The following is an 18,648-nucleotide window of genomic DNA, read 5'->3' as shown; positions in this document are numbered from 1 at the left end:
TTGAACAGGGATTGAAGTATGATGCGGGATGCGTATGATGATGCGTATGATATGGTCGAGAGGGGACGAGTACAGCTGTCATTCGTCCCAGATGTCGAGGCCGTCCTTCTACTCGACCCAGATGTCGACCGCACCGCGCTCGACAGCGTCCCAGCCGTGGCTGCGGGGGTTGAGCGCCTCGTTGGGCTTGATGGCGGCGGGCTCGGGAGCGCGGGGGTGGATAGCGGCGACGATGTCTTGCTCCAGCGTTGCGCGAGTGGACTGCACGGCAGCACGCGCCTGCACGCCGCGCTCCCGTTCGAGACCGGCTCGACGGACGAAGGCCATCTCGCGCTCGGCCTGGGGTTAGCTGCATTCGATCGCCCTTTGAGCAGCAGTGCTTTGCATCTCAGGTGGGGGGGTATGACTCACATTACGGACCGGGATGGCGGCGCCGGAGACTAGCCCAGCGGCAATGAGGAAGACGGAGAGGCGCATTGTGGCTTGCAGTGTTGAGAGGGAAGGCGAGAAAGTCGAAGTGAGCTCGGACGAGGAAGAGCTATGTACTGTCGACCGACGACAGCTGGCCAGCAGTTTGTTTTGTCCGTGGTCTGACTCGGCGACTGCTTTGTCGCTTTGGCTTTGTCCTGTGCGGCTGAGCCGTGCGTAATGAGGATGGACAGGATGGGCAGTGGAGCCAAGACAAAGAGCTCGTGCGCTCTGATGCTCAGGCTGGCTGGGGTATGCTGTGAGGGCGACGCTGATCCAGAAACGAGCTCTGGGTAGTTGCACACTTTGTGTTGGGCGTTTGTTTCAGAGCTGTACCAGATGTACGATGTACAAGCTCTAAGCCGTCGGTATGTGCTACGCCTTGTCTCGGAGTCGTAGAGTCGTAGTGCGAGAAGCTTAGCCGTGATACAACTGTGTGTGTCGGCGTCGGCGTTGGTGTCTGAATATCTGAATGCTGGTGGCAAAAACAACGGTGTCAGTGGTGTTGCGCCGAGTCTGATATGAGTGGAGCAAGAGGATTCGAGAGGCCTCCTCTCCAGATAGCATTGATATATGTACCAGTCACGGCGCGCCGGTCTCTCTGTGCTCCGCGCTTGCGTGAGCATTACAAGGACCGAGGGAAGGGTCACTCCGCAGGCCGCATGCTCGCAGCGAGATCGCAGGATAACTCGACAATTCTCGGGGCTAAGCTGCGCACGAGCCATCACGCTACCAGCAGGGCCCCATGGGCCGGGCGTTCCTGACGCCAAAACGACGCCACCGAGGTACCGAGCGCCTCGACGGCGCCAGGACGCGCTCGGATGTGCATCAAGCGCGCTCAGAGAACGCCCATCGAACGCCCAACGAACACCCATCTGCGCGCCCGAGATCTCTTCCCTGCGCACTCCCTGTGCCCTTCTCCTGCCCAGAGATGCATGCATGCAATCGCCCGTACGCCTTCCACCCGGGTTCCGGCGCCCCGGCGCCGCCCTGCCGAGCACATCCCTGTCGCATGGGTAGCGTCACACCGCACCCGCGGGAGCTCTAGCAGTACTCGGTGCAGAGCTCCGAACCTTCGTATTTACAGTTAGGGATCAGCGGTGCATGCTACCTACTAGCCCATGCACCTGCCATTGCAGGCTCAAGCAGTGGGCAGTGCTGCAGATCTCTCTTCTCACTGCCTCGCAGTTGACGTCTTTGCTGAGATGGGAAAGTGGAGGGAGGAATTGCAACTCCGCGGCTTGCGCGTCCGTACGCAGCTCCGCGTGTGAGACTGGGGCGTAGGGCGTGCGCAGGGTGAGCAAACTGGGTCCGCGTGGCGCCGCTGCCCATTGTTCACCCGCAACTCCAACCCTGCAGTTCCTCCAAGCCCCGAATTCATCTTATCGGCATGAGGTTGCGTCGAGTCAATGTGAGTGATGCAGGTGAGGATAGCGTGTTCTGCCATGCGACTTCACCGTGATAACGACGAAGCCCCCAGATCTATATTGCGATCACCTCCATCGCCCCACGTTTTCTCATTTGAATCAGATCCGGGGTTTCATCGAGAGCTAATGTGCATGTGCTTGTCGCAATGTGGAGACGCGTGTCGCTGGATCAAATGAGAATCAATGTATTTAGCGCTACGCGAGCTCCATCATGACCCGCAAGATTTAGAGGAGTGAAAGGAAGCCACAATCTTGATCGAGGATGATTCGCCGCGTTCCGGCCGCACGCACGCATGTCACTGCACAGAGTGACGATCGTCACGCCTCAGCACAGCTCAAGTTCACTTAAGAATCTGGGCGAGCGGCAACCCAAGCCTACCGTGCAGCGGAACGGAGCAGGCACTGTTCATATAAGAGGAGACGTACATCAGCGGAACAAGGCATTCATCGTTCCTCAGAGAGGAGGCACTGCTAGGACTGCTGCCAGGACTAACACCTTCCTCACAGGCGACGATTCTCATCGTCCATCACCGATCATTACATGCCGAGGATCAAGCTAAGATATCGGGAATCATTCTTGCATGGTCGTTATCCAGGAGCTATGAGTGGAAGACACCACGGCAGCGGGTGAGGTTGCGGTTAAAGGAGAGCGATGATCGCACTGGCGAGCAAGGCGGCTGAGCCGGTAGCAGCATCAAGGGGCATCTTTGAAGTCGCCTGATTCGCCGGTCGCCAAGCCGGGGCTGACGCTACAACCTGGCTGGTGGTCGCGGGGTTGCCAACGTTTCCGCCACCGCTGCTTGGGGCTCTACCATTCGAACCGCTGCCGCTGCCACTGCCGCCGCCGTCGCCGTCATCCGCATCGCCACCCTTGTCCCCGCCGCCCTCGGCACCTCCCGAAGCCACGCCGCTGCCGGCGCGCGAACCTCCCGAGCCTCCCGATGACGAGGAGCCGCCGTTCTTCGTACCGCCGCCCGGAATCACGCCACCACCTGACGCAGCGCCGCTGTTGGAGGTGGAACCTTTGGACCCCGATGAGCCAGAAGACCCGGTAGAGCCGGAGACGCTGCCGCCACTCGCGCTCGCGCCACTGCTGAGGGGGTCGATCATGGAGTTGTCGTCGATATGGGGCTCGCCATTGGGCTCTGAGATGGCGGCCAGAGTGGTAGCGGCGAGAACGAGGTGAATGAGGCGCATGTTGTCGCTTGCGAAGATGAAGGAAGGAGAGGGAGTGCCCTATATGCTTCGCTCCGTGCGTCGCCCACATCATGCTGCGGAGACACGAGTGACACGCAGGCGCAGAAGACCTGGCACCCGGCTGCATCGGGGTCGACTTGGGAGACCGAAGGTCTGTGCGGCTGTTGTCTTCGGAGCATGTTGAAGACGCCGCCGCGGCGGGTCAGGAGATATGGAGGAGGCTGCCTGTGCGACTCAAATGCTGCATCGCGGTGATCGCCGCGTGGCAGCGGCGAGCCTTGGTCCGCGGTCTCCCATGCATGCTCACGCCTCCGACCTCCAGTTCCCACTGCTTCGTTTTCACTGCCATACTAACGAATGCTAAGCGATACATAGAGCTCACTGAGCCAACTGTCTCGGCCACAGTGCTTGAGGAGTACAGCGGCTGGCGGCCCTATAGGAATAAGATGAAGGTGAAGATCAAGAAGGAGAGCAGCACGCTGAGCAAAAGCCTCGATATGGTCTCAAAGTCGAAAAGAGGCTCTTTCGCGCTGCTCTCGTCGAGGATGCCAGCAGCCGCGGCCGCGCCTGCGATTATGCCAGCTGCTGCTGCTACAGCTGCGCCGCGGTGCTCTTTGCTCCCTCCGTCAAGCGGACTGAGCGAGCCATTTGATGAGCTTGCGGAGAGCTCCCCCTTCGAGCCACTCGATCCGCTGGCATGTCGAGATCCCGGAGAGCCAACGCTGTCCATAGGCTGGGTGACAGAACTGTCGTTGACCGGTTGCTTGGTGCTGAGGTCGACGCCGGAGCCGGGAGCGTCGGGAGCGTCGGGGACAGCGGCCACTAGGGCGGTCGCGATGAGAGTGGTGTGAACGATGCGCATGCTGTTTGTGGGACGTTGTGAGTCGGCGTTGCTTGAAGAGATTAGGACAGTGTAGCTTTGTATGTCTTCTAGAAACGTTCCTCGTCCCCATCGGCGGAGTCAACTTGTTGTGCGATCTCACGAGGGCGTTCTACCGGCCATTTCGCTGCGGCCACCGAGGTACCGAATGCGCTGCTCGCAGCAGAGCTCGGGGTGGGAAGACCGCGGACCTCGGACTGACGGTGGCCGAGGCAGTCGAGTTGGACGTCGGCAGTCGACCCATATGCCGTTGCCTATGCGTCGCCACTATTATCCTCGACGCCCGCTTGCACCGCCCCTCACGTCACTGGTGCACTGATAAGATACTCGCTCGGCTTGTTGCCGCCCAAACTATGCAGATCTCGACGCTTGCGACGAGGCCCTGGTCTCTAGGACTAAATAATACATGTATGCACACTAAGCTATCCACAGGGCAACTACCTTGATGGTTACAGAAGGGTGAGGAGGGCGGCGGCGAACAAAGCAGCCGAATTGTACGCGACAGCGCTGCCGGGCGTGTTGATAGCTGCGCCGTTGCTCGTCGGCTGTTGCGTGCAGTTCATCGTGAACGTGCCGTTCGTATTGTTGAGCGCATTGGGATCGATTGTGTTGTTGTTGTTTGCTACGCAGACGAGGCCGGCACCCGCTGCCGCACCGCCAGCGGCGCCGGCTGCCGTGTTTTTGTATCCTCGGTTGCCGCTGGAGCCAGTGGAAGGCCGCCAACTGGAAGAGCCAGATGAGCCTTTCGACCCCGAATTGGATGACTTGGAGCCTGAATTGGAGCTAGACGAACCGCTCTTGGATCCAGGATTCGAGCTGGAGCTTGAGCCGCTCTTAGAGCCGCTGGAGACGGAGCCCCCGCGCGCACTACCGCCACTGCTGAGGGGTTGGATGAGAGCTACGTCGTTGAACTGGACGGCGGGGCGCACGTCAGCGGGAAGCGCTGCGGCAAAGGCGGTGGCAACACAGGCGATGGTGAGAATGCGCATGATGGTGGGAGTCGATGAGGAGAGGTGTTGAGCTGAGGTCGGGTCGCGGACAATATAAAAGCTTCTAGAGATCTAGAGTGAGGACGGTGGCGCTCTGCACAGCACACAGCGAGCGCGAGCGCACGGGCTCAGATCTCACTCGGCTGCACCGGTCGGCAGCTCGCGTGGTGGCTTAAACCGACGCGAAGATGGCGGCAGCAACAACTACTGCAGCAGTGGCAGGGTAGGCGCGGCCAGCGGCGGCCCTCTGGGACTGGGCTGGAGCAGAAGCGGCGGGGCTGGAGGCTGATGCGCCACCAGTGCTCTGCGGGGCCTGCTCGGACTCGGTGCTGTTACGGTTGCCGTAGTGCCCTCCGTGCGCGGCGCCGTAGCCCAAACCAGCTCCAAGACCCGCTCCAGCACCAGCTCCAGCGATACCCGCACCACGGTTACCACTCGAGCCACGGTTGCCACTCGAGCCCGAGCTACCACGGTAACCACCGCCGGAGCTGCCAGAACTGCCAGAGCTACCCCTCGAGCCGCCACCGACGCTGCCGCCACGGGCGCCACCGCCGCCGCCGATCTTGTTGATGACCTCATCGTTATCGATGTCGATCTCGGATGGGGGGTCCTCGGCACGAGCGTGAATAGCGTCGACCGGCTCAAAGTCACGAGACTCGACTGCAGTATTGTCGACCGGGAGCGGGTTCGCGGAAACGAGGGTGGAAAGCGCGCCAGCGAGAATGAAGTATTTGGGGACGATCATGGCGTTAAATGAATGGATGTTTAGTGCGATGCGACGGGAGATGATAAGATATGCAGTGCCAAGTCGAGCTTATATCCTGTGCGTCGGATGTGTTGGAGATGACTGTGGATCCGGTGGGGTAAGGAGCGAAAATAGCCCACTCTGTTTGGACGAAGGCTCAGGCGGCGAGCTTGGGTGCTGTGCCAAGACGTCAGCTGAAGGCACGCCGAAATCCGCCTCCGTCTCCGGTTGCCCGACCAGACCTGGAGGGTCACCGTTTCAGCCGCTCATGCACCGCATCTTCATGCATCCGTCGGAACGGCAGGCTGCCAACCAGAGTCCGGTTCGTCATATCGCAAGCCTGTTGTCCCTATTGCTGTGCAATGCTATCGATAAATCTCAATTGCGGATCAACATCGTCGGAACAGCCCCCGAGACATTATCCGCACAGCCCGGTGAGAGGGCACCAGAGATTGCCGTCTCGTCTGTCGTTTCCGGCTCTAAAGACATTCCGATTGCATTGACTTTGCTTCTTTGCTCTCGGGGCGCTACTTCTGGTTTGCATGCTTCTGCATGGTCTCGTGGGTCTCGGTAGGGCTCGAACCTGCGCTGTGACGTTGTGAGACAGTCGAGGTCAGAGCGTTGTGGCTACCGCGCATCGTCGAGTACGGTTCCTGGAAGACCTGAGAGACAACATCGCCGCCATTTGGCTGAATAACATACGGGCCTGGTGTCAGAGTAGTGACCGCTAACATACATTCGTGGGAGAAGTGAGATCTTGTGTAGCATGGCTCCAACGCCGATCTGGGTGGTGGCACTACAGAAGCGGTCGCAGTCCGCGCGTAACGGAAACGTTGAAACCCCGGTAAGTCTGCGCGTCGGTGCTGCATGAGTCTGACACTTAGCATAGCCGATCAGCGCCTCTCAGGCGAGGTCGAGACGATTCGTTATTTCCGTGCAACCCGTCGCTGGTTCTCGCTCAACCCATCGACAGGAGAAGCCGGCTCACTCGCTACCTCGGCCACCATCGAATCTCTCGCTCCACGGACCGAAACAGCTGTACTTGGACCGCCGTTGGCGTGCACTCATCCTTAAGCCGCGGCCAGTGGCTGCTCTGATCGTGCGTATCTCCGCCAGGTTCCGGAAAGCAACCAGCTTCGCGACATTGCGTGTCATCACAGGACCGGAATCTCGTAGGGGCGATGCGTAGATCCTTCATAAGCCTAATTAACATACCTCGGCGGCATTTCGCTAAGCGGAGTATGCTGATTCTACACCGGGTCGGAGAGTCAAACGGCACCGCCCGTACCGGGTCAGCCACCTGTTGTGTTTCGGACAGTTCAGAACTCGAAACCATGCTGGTTTGCCCTCACCACTATCTGCACCGCCTCTCCGCATGGCGGAAACACATCTCAGTGTGCGCTAAACGTCATTCGTCCGGGGATAAATTACGGCTGACTTTTGGCAGAACTCTGTGTCGAGGTCACATGACTATCCCCGCTGTCTGTCTGCGAGATTCAGTGAATCGCTGCGGTGGGTGACAACCGCGGCCCTGCGTTCCCTGCAGATCTTGTGCCTTTGTCCGTATCGCTCGGCAACGTCGCTACCACGGTCCTCACGACTCAGGCGGTGCATCTATGATTCAAAGTCGTGACGTACCGCTGGCTTTGCGATGCAAGTCATGATCAACTGTTCAAGGTATAAAACAACACCCCTCGAGGAGATGGGATCAGCACCAACAATCACCTCTAGCGCTCTCGAGCTCCACCTTACATCAGCCAACTTTCCCTGCCACACCACGACATCATCACACAATCGCAATGAAGTTCAGCTGCTTCACTGTTCTTAGTCTCCTCGCCGTTGCCGGTGCCCGTCCTATTGTATGTCGTGATATCCAGACAACGCTGATTCCAGTCTGACTCAACGGGCAACACCATCGCTAGCGCCGAGCCTGTCCCCGCCAATTCCTCAGAGTCGGTGATTAACAACGAGCCTACTGAGGAGCGGCCCGACGCACCCGCTCCTCCAACTGAGGTTCTCGTGAATGCCGACGTAATCGAGCCTGAGTCCACGGAGTTCGAGGGGACCGTTGCCGAGACGAACTCCTCTTCTGAGACTGACAAGGAGGTCGACATCGACGACGAGAAGAACATGGCCAACGGCCTCTCATTCGGCGGCGGTGCACGCGGTGGCTCCGTTGGTGGCTCCTCGGGCGGCTCGCGCGGCAGCTCTGGTTCCAGCTGGCGAGGCTCGAGTGGCCGCAACAGTGGCGGATACTACGGAGGCAGCTCGCGCTCGGCCGCTGGACACACGGAACTCAGCTTCGGCGTCGCTGTTACCGGCATCCTCTTCGCCATCTCGCTCTAAGTGACACCAAACTCGGCTGTTCAAGCGGACAGCATAGAAGTCCTAAAGTTGTATCGACAATGCCTGTAGCACTATCATAACATGCATCTCTCATGTGTTTGGCTGTTTGGTTTACCTCCTCGATGCGATAGCTTGCTCGTTATCAGCTTCTGACTGTTCGATCTTGCGATGGCCAAGTTCGGCCGTATCAATATGGGACACCGTCGGACTCGAGCTTGACCGGAACCCGGTTTGAACATCCGAGATTCACTGTTCCATGGGCGACGATATCAGCCACCCGGGGGCTGGACGGCGGTCGCCGACACCCGAAATTCGGCCCTCCGTCACAGGCTCCACAGGACTAGCTACTCCTCCTTATCCGGCCAACGGCGCAGCAAGTGTTCCGAAGCCTCTCCAGCTGGTCTCTCGAAGACACGGCAGCCACTGAAATGAGGGGATAAGGTCCACAAAGCAAGTTTGCACGTCCCACTACGTACGTCCCGCATCTGGCCTCTCAACTCTTCCACATCGCTGCAGCATTCCTCCCACGGACGCGGGATAACGCAAAGTTACCAGAACCAACTGAGCCAAAGCAAACACGGGGCCAGCCTCGGCTCTCGTGATAGCGCCATGGACAGAGCAGATCATGCAAGCTATTCCGACGGCAGTTTCGGGCGCCGGATCGCGTGCGTCTCGTGATCACCGCGCTCTCAGCATCTGCCATAGACTACGGTTTGCGGGATCCGGGCGTGTCCGAAGCTCGCAGGCTCACAGGCTCGCACCCCTCTTGTATAACAGCAACTGAGATAGCTTATCACTCTTTCGGGTTGTTCGGTTCGGATCACATACCGAAATTCCCACAGATCGCCTCAAAACTTGACACTGGTCAGGCACCCTCCTGCCGCCTATCGTTAGTTCTTGCAGCTCGTCGCAGCGAGGCCCCGAGGGGCCAGCTAGTATGCTTCGGAGGTGGTCGCCACGGATCGGGATGCGATGTGGAACACTGGTGAATCGGACCCGTGCAACAGCCGTGCACCCGTGCCGTGGCTGCATTGTAGTACGCTGAGGAATGGACACGGCCTGGGCAGAGCCATGGGTCCGCCACGGAGGGACCTTGAACCGCTTTAACCAGCCTTGCACCAGGCTAGCGCAGAACGTTAGCGTGTGAGTCACTGAAAACTTGCTACTGCATGCATCCCCGCCTTCCCAGTTGCACATCGCTCACAAGAGCATATCAGCAGATAGGGGACGCATACATAAGCTCGAGGGCTTTGCGCGTCCATCGCTTGTTCGCGCTGGTCTGTCGCAGACGACAACGTCGGAACGTTGGAACGAAGAACGGCAACGATCATCACACGCCCCGCAAGAAGTAGAAGACCGAGGCCCCGCCCCACAAATATGGACAGAATGTCGATCTCAAAGAGCCCCAACACTTCCGTCTTCCTCGTTCTGGGACTGGCGGTGCTGGTCGCCACTGCACAGCAAGTGAGTAGACCGCTTCCCAGGCGCCATAGTCCAACCTCGGAGACGGACTGACGTCGTCAGGTGAACCCTCTGCAGGTCCGAGGACAGACCGCTCCGGGAAAGGTCAGCACCGCTTCACTGGCGTTGCCCTTCGGGTTGACGCCCTCCACCATCGGCGTTGGCGTCCGAGCCATCGGCGTCATCATTATGTGCGCCTTCATCGGTCTTCTTGAGCCTTGCACTGTTCCGCTCATCGCTATGGTCAACGCATATGCGTATCTCTGAGCAGTAGCTACTTTCCAACGACAAGGTGAAGCCGGCTGCCAGCTGCAAGAGCTCTGTGACCTCCACCAGCTCGAAAGGCAGTGGCAAGAGCACCCGCGGCGATCGAGCACTAGCGCCGGACAGCCGCGGCCCATGGCTCCAGCAGCCATTCGCCACCCACACCCACGAACTGAATGACACGCTTCGTATTTTGGATTTCTGATAGAATGCCATCCGTTGTAGCCCTAGACCTGTCTGTGAATGTATCCTCCTGTTCTTGAACCGATGCCCAAGGGGGTAAAGCGTCTTGCAACCGCCTGTGTGAACGCCAACGGGGAGAATGGGATTAGTCCGAATACTGTCGGGTGGGCCGGGGTTGGACTGTCAGTACTGGGAACGCTCATGGCACTGGGGCCAGCGACAACCCACACCATTTCATTCAAACGGCGGTAAGAGCTGCTGTTCTGTAGTGAGCGAGATCGGAGTGAGCGAAGGTGCGTGGCCCCGGGTACGAGAAGAGTGCATGCAGCAGATACGGCGGCTTCGCGATCTGTTCGGAATTCCCGGATCGGTGACCAAGGACTTTCAACGACTGACGCGGCGTCCTGGTCGGTAAATTATGGACACCGCATACGCCTCCGACTGCGCAGCTGCTGCGTGAGGCAGCTCTTCGCCCCGTTCTCCTCTCCTCACTCTTCGTTAAAACCGCTCTCATAGAGCAGGTCAATGCCATGCCTCCCGCACTTGCCGTCAACAGCTCGTAATGGGCACTTTCGGAGGTCCAAATCGGAACACAGGCTAGCGCTAGTCAAGAATGAGATGATATAAGGCGAGCGACGGGTCTGTGTGAGTTCATATCCCGTGGCCGCATCGCTACGCTCGGTACGCGCGCAGCGGGGACGCGAATGATTTCGTCGATCATTGGCTGCGCAATGCACGCCAGTGCCGGATCCTACGGACGCGAAGGAAGTTTGTGCTATTTCTAGCCACACTCGTCGCCAGTGCCCTGCCTTGACTCACCCTTGACGCAGCTGCCCTGCGGCCACTGTTCTAATCCAGTCCTGCTGTGTGCTGGCACTGGTCACGGTGAATGGCACACCAGTACCCGCAATTTCTACGTTGCACGCCCGGCGGGCTCTCGTCGAGTCCAAGTCGGGTATGCTGCGATTCCAGAAGGGTGCTGGTGCAATTGCACCGGAATGCGCGTGCGGCAGCGCCATGCGCCAGAATTAGCCGTCGATCACTTCTCGCAGCGCCTGGCGATGCGCGGCGACCGCTCACGATCGCGGTGAGTCAGCCCTATCGGGTTCCGAAGTCAGGATCTAGGCTAGCCAGAATAGAGCAGAAGACGCCTCATAGTGAGGCGATGAACGTGGGCGTGTGCGTGGACGTGGCAAGGTCACCGGCGGTGTATATAAGAGGTGCAAAGGTGCCCCGCCGCTCTCACAACAACAACAACAACAACAACAGTCACAATGGGCTTCTTCAACCACGACGACGAGGACGACCGTCGCGCCTACCAGCAGGTCCAGGAGGGCAACGAGGCTCACTTCAGTAAGTTCGCCGGCTCGCTTCCTCGCGGACAAGGCTGGGCCCTCTCGTCTGCACGGCAGACTGACGAGTCCCTCGACGACCACGGGTCAAATCGCTCCCTGCTTCGGTGCCAAGTACTGACCACCAGGCCACGAGCTCCTTGCCGGCGCTGCCTCCTTCTACGCCATGAAGAAGTACCAGGACCACCAGGAGGAGAACGGCAAGCCCCAGTCCTGGGAGGTCGCCAAGGACCTCATCGCTGGCTTCGCCGGTATGGAGGCTACCAAGCTTGCGTGAGTAACCTCGACCATCCCTCTCCGCCCGCCGTCCTAAGACCAGGACCCACCTGTTCACCTGGAGTTCTCCTTCTGGAAAGCCTCGTCGTCCGCGAGACGTCATAGAGGTGGCAAAGGCGACGAAGGCGATGGTGGAGGTGGAGGCGGCCGTTAGGCAGGGAGGAGCATGTCCGTCTGGATAAGGGTGGTGCTGACGTCAGCGAGACCAAGGGCGCCGACGAGGTCGACAAGTGGCGCGCAAAGCACGAGGCCGAGGAGAGGGCCAAGCACGCCCTGAGCCAGTCTGGCGAGTTCGGCAACCCCGGCTACCAGAGGCAGGAGTACAACCACGAGCAGCACGGTCCCGGTGCTCGCCGCGAGTTCGGTAACGGGTACGGCGGCCAGAACGGCTACGGTGGTCAGAACGGTTACGGTGGCCAGGGCTTCGGTGGTCCCGGAGGACCTGGCGGCCCCGGTGGTTTCGGCCAGCAGGGCGGTGGCTACGGCGGTGGTCGCTGGTAAGAAGGTTGGTGCGTCGCAAACGTCACAGACGAAGCCGGCGCAGCACGTGTTACAGTGCAAGTCGCGATAGGCGCGTGGATGAGGAGAGTGTAGGTGTGTTCTGTAGATCTGAAGCTTCCCCATATCCCCAATGCAATAGGCGTTGAAACTCGTTATCGCGCATCTCACAGTGAGCCGAACTTGCAGCATGCTCGGCCGTTTGCCGTTGAGCTGCCGGCATCGACGACCGTGGGTGAAAACGTGGTGCCAGTTTCAGCTGCGACGTCCTCGCACTATACTGCAAGCGGGCAGCCAAAACGCAAGCCAAAGGACTGCAAGGGCAGACGAGACACTCCGCAGAGCCCGCACTCTCCCACCACCAGCGGGGGGACCGGCGGGCTCATGATAAGGTTAAGGAGCATCGAACCCAGTGCAGTGGGCAGAGCAACCTAACGACCGGACCAGGGCGGCAGGTGACGGTCAGCGACCACCCTGCGCATGCAGTGCAGCGTTCCGTTTGGGGGTCTTTGGTAGGTCGCTAACGGCACCGGCTGCTCTACCATGGCACAACTTGCCTCAGCGACGCTACAACTTCCGAGACACTCGTCCTCGACGTGCACTTCACGCGGTCTGGACTCTCGTCATGCTTCCGTGGTGACCTTCCGTGATGCCGTCCGGACTAGACTTCGGTATGCTTGTTGCGCATTGAGTTTTGGGCCCAGTAACCCATGATACGGGGTGCATCGGATGGACGTACGGTACGAGGTGTTACTGGAACGATTGTCACAGGTGTATAGTCCACTGCTGCCGTTGGGCGCAGCGACGGGCGGGCGGGTACGGGCTCGTCGTGTGGGATTTCAGCAGGAGAAATGTTGGGTTGTTAGTTTGCTTCGGAAGCTCGGACACGTTACTGCAGCGTACTACAGACGTCGTAGTCTGCATGGAGGCAAAAGAGATGTCGAAACTCGTCAAGCTCGGAGACAGAAGGATTAATTAGCACAGCCGGGCCCGGCAAGTGGGTCATGAGCAATGTCTGCCTGCCAGATGCGACGCTGAGGCGTCGGAGATTCGATCTGCTCGACATCCTGCAAGTCTGCTAACATCAGCACCCTCCGCCTGCGCATCGGTTGGGTAGCCTGCTGTTAAAGCAGTTCTGTTCCGAGGTGGGATCAGTTTGAAGATGCGATGGTGGGATTTGGTGCACGGCCTGTGAGCATCAAACACGGGATGACGAGAGATACGTTTCATGTGTCAGGAGCTCTGCAAGATCCCTGCGCGTACCTGCGACGGGCCTCGTGCTGCCATACGCTCAGCGCCCTAGAATGAGACGGACCCTTTGCCACCCTGTCCTCCTGGCCCTCTCACTCACCGACGACCATTATGAACAATTCAGTCAACGTCCTCGCTCACTCGCTACCACTTGACACACAAAATAGTCTGCGACGACGCAAACATCGGATCATCGGAATGCTTGCTTCAGCGTCACCGTGGCCCTCGATAAGCTCCCGGATGAGATGGCAGGCAAGGCTGCACCGCGCACCAGAAACGACGTTCCTCAAGGACGCTGGGTGAAACGGGCAACTACCTCCTTACCGCGCTCGCTGATTCGACCTCGCTCGTCTGCCCGCATGATCAAGCGTCGGGGTTCCCAGACGAACAGGTGCTGCCATGCTGACGATCTCCGCAACTTACGGCGCAGTCGCTGGCCCGGTACCCGTCAGGACAAGGGATGGAAAGGATGGGTCTGCAGTACTGGACCCAGCGCCTCGTAATGAGCTTGCAAACCTTGTCTGCGTGGGAGGGTCATGTCTTGGGCGAACTGGCCAAGCGGCAGAGTCGGTCGCGCAGACATGCCGGCAAAGGCACGCGACTCCCTTATTTTAGTCTCTAACCACCGTGCGCTGCTCATGCTTCGCCCGCTCCCGCATCGTCGCTCTCGTCCTTCCCAACACATGTCTTCCGTCCTCTTCCCCCTCACCTGGGCCTGAGCCCCTCGACCCCGCGACCCCTTGCCCTTCCGCCGGCCTCGTGCTCAACAGATCGTGACCAGATGCTCGTCGAGGTCCATCCAACGCCAACATGTGGTGAACTTCGACATCCAGCACTTGTCTTCCTCCATCACTCGACGCTCCACCATCTTTCGTTCTCGGCCTGACCCGTCCCACCACTGCCGATTCTTGGCGCCTGACACCCACCGCTCCCCGCCGTCGCCGCCATGTCAGAGCAGCCAGCCGACGACGACAAGAGTCGCCCCAACTCGACCGCAGCGTCTTCCTCGGAAGCGACCGTCGTTCCCTGGAAGTCGTGGTCGCTTGGTCAGGATCCAGATGAGGACATGCAAGAGCAGGATCCGACGCTGCTAACGACGAACCGCCTGGTTTCAGTCCGACTATCTGATGGATCGTCCTTAGGACCTCCACATGCGGAGGAAGAGCGAACACGGACGATCTCAGGCAAGAGTATGGCGACGACTGCGACCTCTCGGACAAGCTGGCAGACGCAAGGCTCGAACTGGCAGCCGGAAGAGCGTACACAACTAGACGACGTCCTTCACTTTGCCCCAGTCGAGTTCGATACCCACCTGAAGATCCCCTCCAGCTTCAATTACAAGAGAAGCAGCCGAGCCAGTAAGGCTAGCCGAACCAGCAGGATCAGCAAGACCAGCAAGATCAGCAAGCTTAGCGGGGTCAGTGGTTCGACCCACAACTCTCGGTCGGCTTCACCCGCGTACCTGACCGCAGAGGACTTCGGGAACGGATCAAGCATCAATGATCGCCACTTGTCCCGCAGCTCGTACTATACCTCGGATGCGGCGACCTCAACGAACACGCACGATTTCACTGATGCCCGACCACACAGCCCAGACTCGTCGTATCACGATGACCTCGACTCGTACCAGACGGAGTCGGAATCCGGATCAGAAACAACACATGAGTGCGGGCCGCCTGAGCCAAAGGAAGACGATGTTACCGGGGAGGCCGTTCCTAGCCCCAGCGGTCCAGTCGTTCCGGATAGTGGGGATGAGGTGCCTAGCCCACCACCACCACCGGATGAACCGCAACCACTAGCCGACGAGAAGGAGGCCGAGAAGGAGAAGGGGGTTATGCTACGAAGAGAGAGCACGACACGCAGTCTGCTCGAGCGCATAGCTCTGCAGCATGTCATGAACAACAAGGCCTTGCCGCCTCGGCCGACGAGTATGCCTGGTCGACCGAGAAGTACGCACCCGCGACCAAAATCCATGGCACTGTCTCGACCATCGACGAAGTCGGTCAAATCGGAAAAGTCGATGCGATCGAATGCATACACTCAACCCAGCATTGCGTCTGTGACCCAGACGTACAGCAAGTATCGGATACAGTCTGGGCATCGACCCAACGACTCGTTCATCTGGGTCGACAGCGAGGCTGAGCCGGACTATGCCAACATGACGCCTGTCCGCTTCTGGATCGTCTTCATCGCCATGAAGTAGGTGTCCAGTAGTTGTGAAGCTGACTCGCAGTCTCAACGTTGCCATGTTCACCCTGGACCAGTTCCTGGTCACCATTGCCGCACCGCGGATAGCGGCCCACTTCAACGCGTTGGATAGAAGTAAGTGTTGAGCTCGAGTACGTAGCGAATCCAGCTAACAGACAGTTGCATGGTAAGCCTGACAGTGAGGGAGCCCTTGCATGAACTGACCGCCGACTTACAGGCTAAATATCGCGTGAGTATCTCCTCGCAGAAAGATGTACCTGAGCTAACTGCAGCTTCTTCATACCCTGCGCTGCAGCTCTGCTGCTCTACACCCAAATCATGAGCATCTTCCCGCCACGGTATGTCTACCTAGCCGCCCTGATCATCTTCATGGTAGGCAACGCCGTCTCAGGATCGGCTACCTCCATGACTGCCCTCCTCGTCGGTCGCGCCATCTCTGCTCTCGGCGGGGCTGGTATGTGGAAGTAAGTTTCAACCTTTGACTCCACTCTGACTTCAGCACCACTTTCTTAATCGCTACGGACATTCTCCCGTCGGCGAGGCGATCACGCCTCTTTGATCTCTTTGGTTTGAGCTACATCCTGGCCTCCGTCTTCGGGCCGTTAATCGGCGGTGGACTCACGGATCTGGGCGCCTCTTGGGGATGGCGCTGGTGTTTCTACGTCTACCTGCCCATCTGCGGCGCCACTCTCCTCGCCCTGGCCGTCTTCTTGCCTAGCACCCCGCTCGTCTCGCCCTTCGATGGACAAGAAGATACTCGACCGCGGTGGAAACGAGCGCTGTCGATCGACTACCTCTCCTTTGCGCTCACTCTCTCCTTCCTGGTCTGCTTCTGCTTTGCTCTGCAGTGGGGTGGGGTCACTCGATCGTGGAACGACCCGAACGTCGTTGTGGCGCTTGTCTTTTCGGGTGTCCTCTTCGCTGCCCTGATCGCCTGGAGCTACTTCCGGGGGCCGAAAGCTATGATCCCCATGTCGCTATTCCGCAGCGTGCACTTCAACGGAGCGATTTGGGTGGCGTTCTTCGGGTATTCTCTCGTGGTCGTCATCCTCTTCTACCTCAGCATCTACTTCCAGAGCTCCAGGGGCACTTCGGCGACTAAGGCTGGAGTGCTACTTCTCGGCATTCAGTGCGCGGTGAGCCCCGTCCTGATTCTCGCTGGCAAGTTTGGTGAGCGGACCGGTTACGCCAAGGTGCCCATTGTCATCGGTTGCATCCTGACTGCTATTGTCACGGGTATTATGTCTACCTACAAGGCGACGACATCGCTGGCCACCGTCGTGGGGCTGGAGATCCTGGCTGGTGTTGGGCTCGGCCTCATCCTGAACCTCATTGTCGTCCTCATGCAGGCCAAGTACTACAGGAACCCGCATCTCACCCCGCATGCGACAAATGTCTTCAACGTAAGCTACAATGAGCCGGTGATAGCTAACAATAGTTCTGGGGCTTCGTCGGAAGGGTGATCGGCCTCGCCATTGCGACCACTATCTTCGAGAACAAGCTGCACAACACAGTCAACTACACAGCCCTGCGATCGGAGACGAAGACCGCGGTACTGGCGTCTCCGCTTGTCATGTGGGACAACAGCGGTCTTCTCAGCGAGCGTAACCTGAGGTTTATGCAAGAGACGTACGCTGACGCGATCCACAACGTGTGGTGGCTCTGCCTGGCTATGGCTCTATGCTGTGGATACGCCGCAATGGCCATGCGCAACTTGAACCTAGACGACTCTCAGGATGACGGTCAACCAAGCGTTGCCGCCTCCTGCGCAGCTTCGGTGTACACGACCGAAGTAAGGTCGCCCTTCGAAAAAGAGGATGCACGCAGTCTGATCCGGTACTCGGCGCCGCCGGGCAGCTTCAAACCGGGCAAACCGGCGTCGCAGCGGTCGTCTGTTCAACGCTCTTCCATTCAGCGCTCGTCGATTCAGCCTTCGGTTCAACGCTCCTCGCTGCAGCCGTCGTCGCGCGGTCCTCGATGCAGCGCTCTTCCTTACGCTCTGGGTCTCGACGCGCCTCGCCACCTCCGCCCGTTCCGCCTCTCCCAGACATGTCAAGCTTGTCCTCAGCGGCAGCTAAGACACCTAGCACGGTCAACTCCGCGCTGCCTTGGGGCCAGCAGGCATCGAGCACCCCTCGTGCCTCACCTGTCCCTCCATCGCCTATCCCGCCGTCGCCCGTCCCTCCCTCACCAGTCGCTCGCTCGCCCGTTCCGCCGTCTCCTGCACCCAGCACGCCCAAGTCACTTCCACTTCCGTTCCCCGAGATGCCTGAACCGGTATACATGACTCCCAAAACCATGTCGTCGCAGGAGGCAGAGGAGCTGCCATCCGCTGACGACTCATCCATGGCGTTACCGGATGTGCGTAGCTTCCCACCCCTGGATACCAACAAGATCTTGTCTCTCCACGAGTCACTGCATGGTGACTACTCTCCGAACGGCTCGACCGAGAGGCTACGCATGTCCGATCGGTACCCGGACGTCAGCCCCCGGACAAGCTTTGAGAGGGCTAGTGTTGAACGTTTCGAACGTCCTAGCCTGGAAACTCTGGAGCGTCCCAGTCTGGAAGGTCGATCGCTGCCAGCGGTCCCCACACCCTCCAGTTCCACTACCAGTCTCTCATCTGCGACTGTGAAGGGCCCCAGGCCGCAACCCACGACGCCTTCAGACAAGCCTTCCGGACCTGACAGTTCTACAACGAGCCTGACATCCGGCACAGTCGGGGGGCCACGGCCGTCACCCGCTTCGAACCGCAGCGTCGGAGGTCCCCGGGCCCTTGGCGGACCGCGGCCCCTACCCAAGTCGCCTCTTCCCCCTGTGCCAACGCAAACTCGGACGTCAATCGATCAGACCAAGGCTGAGTCCAGAGCGAGCAACATGGTTTAGACATTTCGCGTTGCGCCCTTTTTGCTCGAAGTAGCGAAGAGCGAGCTCGACGAGCACAGCAGCAATGATAACAGAGCATACCAGGCAGGGTTTGAGTTACGGCGAGAAGGAGCGTCGGCAGCAGGGTCGGAGGTTTCACTGCCCCCCTTGGGATCCTTGGGATCCTGACGGCGGTTCCAACACCTCACTCGACCCGATCACTTCCCTATCACAATGA

At 59.3% G+C, this 18,648-nt stretch overlaps 10 protein-coding genes across 10 annotated transcripts; 5 read left to right on the top strand and 5 right to left on the bottom strand.

Annotated features, from left to right (window-relative positions):
• Positions 1-108: 108 nt before the first annotated feature.
• Positions 109-477, bottom strand: A1Q1_04396 (uncharacterized protein; the record flags this gene model as incomplete). The annotated part of the gene is made up of 2 exons (XM_014322762.1): positions 109-339; positions 412-477. The coding sequence occupies 2 exons, from the start codon at positions 475-477 to the stop codon at positions 109-111; spliced, it is 297 nt and encodes a 98-aa protein (XP_014178237.1).
• A 2,057-nt stretch (positions 478-2,534) lies between these two features.
• Positions 2,535-3,092, bottom strand: A1Q1_04395 (uncharacterized protein; the record flags this gene model as incomplete). Its single annotated transcript, XM_014322761.1, has 1 exon — positions 2,535-3,092. The coding sequence occupies one exon, from the start codon at positions 3,090-3,092 to the stop codon at positions 2,535-2,537; it is 558 nt and encodes a 185-aa protein (XP_014178236.1).
• A 433-nt stretch (positions 3,093-3,525) lies between these two features.
• On the bottom strand, positions 3,526-3,954 carry A1Q1_04394 (uncharacterized protein; the record flags this gene model as incomplete). Its single annotated transcript, XM_014322760.1, has 1 exon — positions 3,526-3,954. The coding sequence occupies one exon, from the start codon at positions 3,952-3,954 to the stop codon at positions 3,526-3,528; it is 429 nt and encodes a 142-aa protein (XP_014178235.1).
• Positions 3,955-4,421: 467 nt separating this feature from the next.
• Positions 4,422-4,961, bottom strand: A1Q1_04393 (uncharacterized protein; the record flags this gene model as incomplete). Its single annotated transcript, XM_014322759.1, has 1 exon — positions 4,422-4,961. One exon carries the CDS (start codon positions 4,959-4,961, stop codon positions 4,422-4,424), a length of 540 nt encoding a protein of 179 aa, XP_014178234.1.
• Positions 4,962-5,133: 172 nt separating this feature from the next.
• On the bottom strand, positions 5,134-5,706 carry A1Q1_04392 (uncharacterized protein; the record flags this gene model as incomplete). The annotated part of the gene is made up of 1 exon (XM_014322758.1): positions 5,134-5,706. One exon carries the CDS (start codon positions 5,704-5,706, stop codon positions 5,134-5,136), a length of 573 nt encoding a protein of 190 aa, XP_014178233.1.
• A 766-nt stretch (positions 5,707-6,472) lies between these two features.
• On the top strand, positions 6,473-8,052 carry A1Q1_04391 (uncharacterized protein; the record flags this gene model as incomplete). The annotated part of the gene is made up of 3 exons (XM_014322757.1): positions 6,473-6,550; positions 6,596-6,805; positions 7,600-8,052. 3 exons carry the CDS (start codon positions 6,473-6,475, stop codon positions 8,050-8,052), a joined length of 741 nt encoding a protein of 246 aa, XP_014178232.1.
• A 1,386-nt stretch (positions 8,053-9,438) lies between these two features.
• On the top strand, positions 9,439-9,780 carry A1Q1_04390 (uncharacterized protein; the record flags this gene model as incomplete). Its single annotated transcript, XM_014322756.1, has 2 exons — positions 9,439-9,516; positions 9,577-9,780. 2 exons carry the CDS (start codon positions 9,439-9,441, stop codon positions 9,778-9,780), a joined length of 282 nt encoding a protein of 93 aa, XP_014178231.1.
• A 1,454-nt stretch (positions 9,781-11,234) lies between these two features.
• A1Q1_04389 (uncharacterized protein) lies at positions 11,235-12,089 on the top strand (the record flags this gene model as incomplete). The annotated part of the gene is made up of 3 exons (XM_014322755.1): positions 11,235-11,313; positions 11,441-11,585; positions 11,789-12,089. The coding sequence occupies 3 exons, from the start codon at positions 11,235-11,237 to the stop codon at positions 12,087-12,089; spliced, it is 525 nt and encodes a 174-aa protein (XP_014178230.1).
• A 2,194-nt stretch (positions 12,090-14,283) lies between these two features.
• On the top strand, positions 14,284-15,540 carry A1Q1_04388 (uncharacterized protein; the record flags this gene model as incomplete). The annotated part of the gene is made up of 1 exon (XM_014322754.1): positions 14,284-15,540. One exon carries the CDS (start codon positions 14,284-14,286, stop codon positions 15,538-15,540), a length of 1,257 nt encoding a protein of 418 aa, XP_014178229.1.
• Positions 15,541-15,863: 323 nt separating this feature from the next.
• On the top strand, positions 15,864-18,431 carry A1Q1_04387 (uncharacterized protein; the record flags this gene model as incomplete). Its single annotated transcript, XM_014322753.1, has 4 exons — positions 15,864-16,009; positions 16,120-16,948; positions 17,047-17,337; positions 17,403-18,431. 4 exons carry the CDS (start codon positions 15,864-15,866, stop codon positions 18,429-18,431), a joined length of 2,295 nt encoding a protein of 764 aa, XP_014178228.1.
• Positions 18,432-18,648: the final 217 nt, after the last annotated feature.

Source organism: Trichosporon asahii (genome assembly GCF_000293215.1).
Source record: "Trichosporon asahii var. asahii CBS 2479 unplaced genomic scaffold scaffold00070, whole genome shotgun sequence".
NCBI lineage: Eukaryota > Fungi > Basidiomycota > Tremellomycetes > Trichosporonales > Trichosporonaceae > Trichosporon > Trichosporon asahii.
Note: the sequence above shows the minus strand (reverse complement) of the source record. Positions and strands in the feature narration are given on the sequence as shown.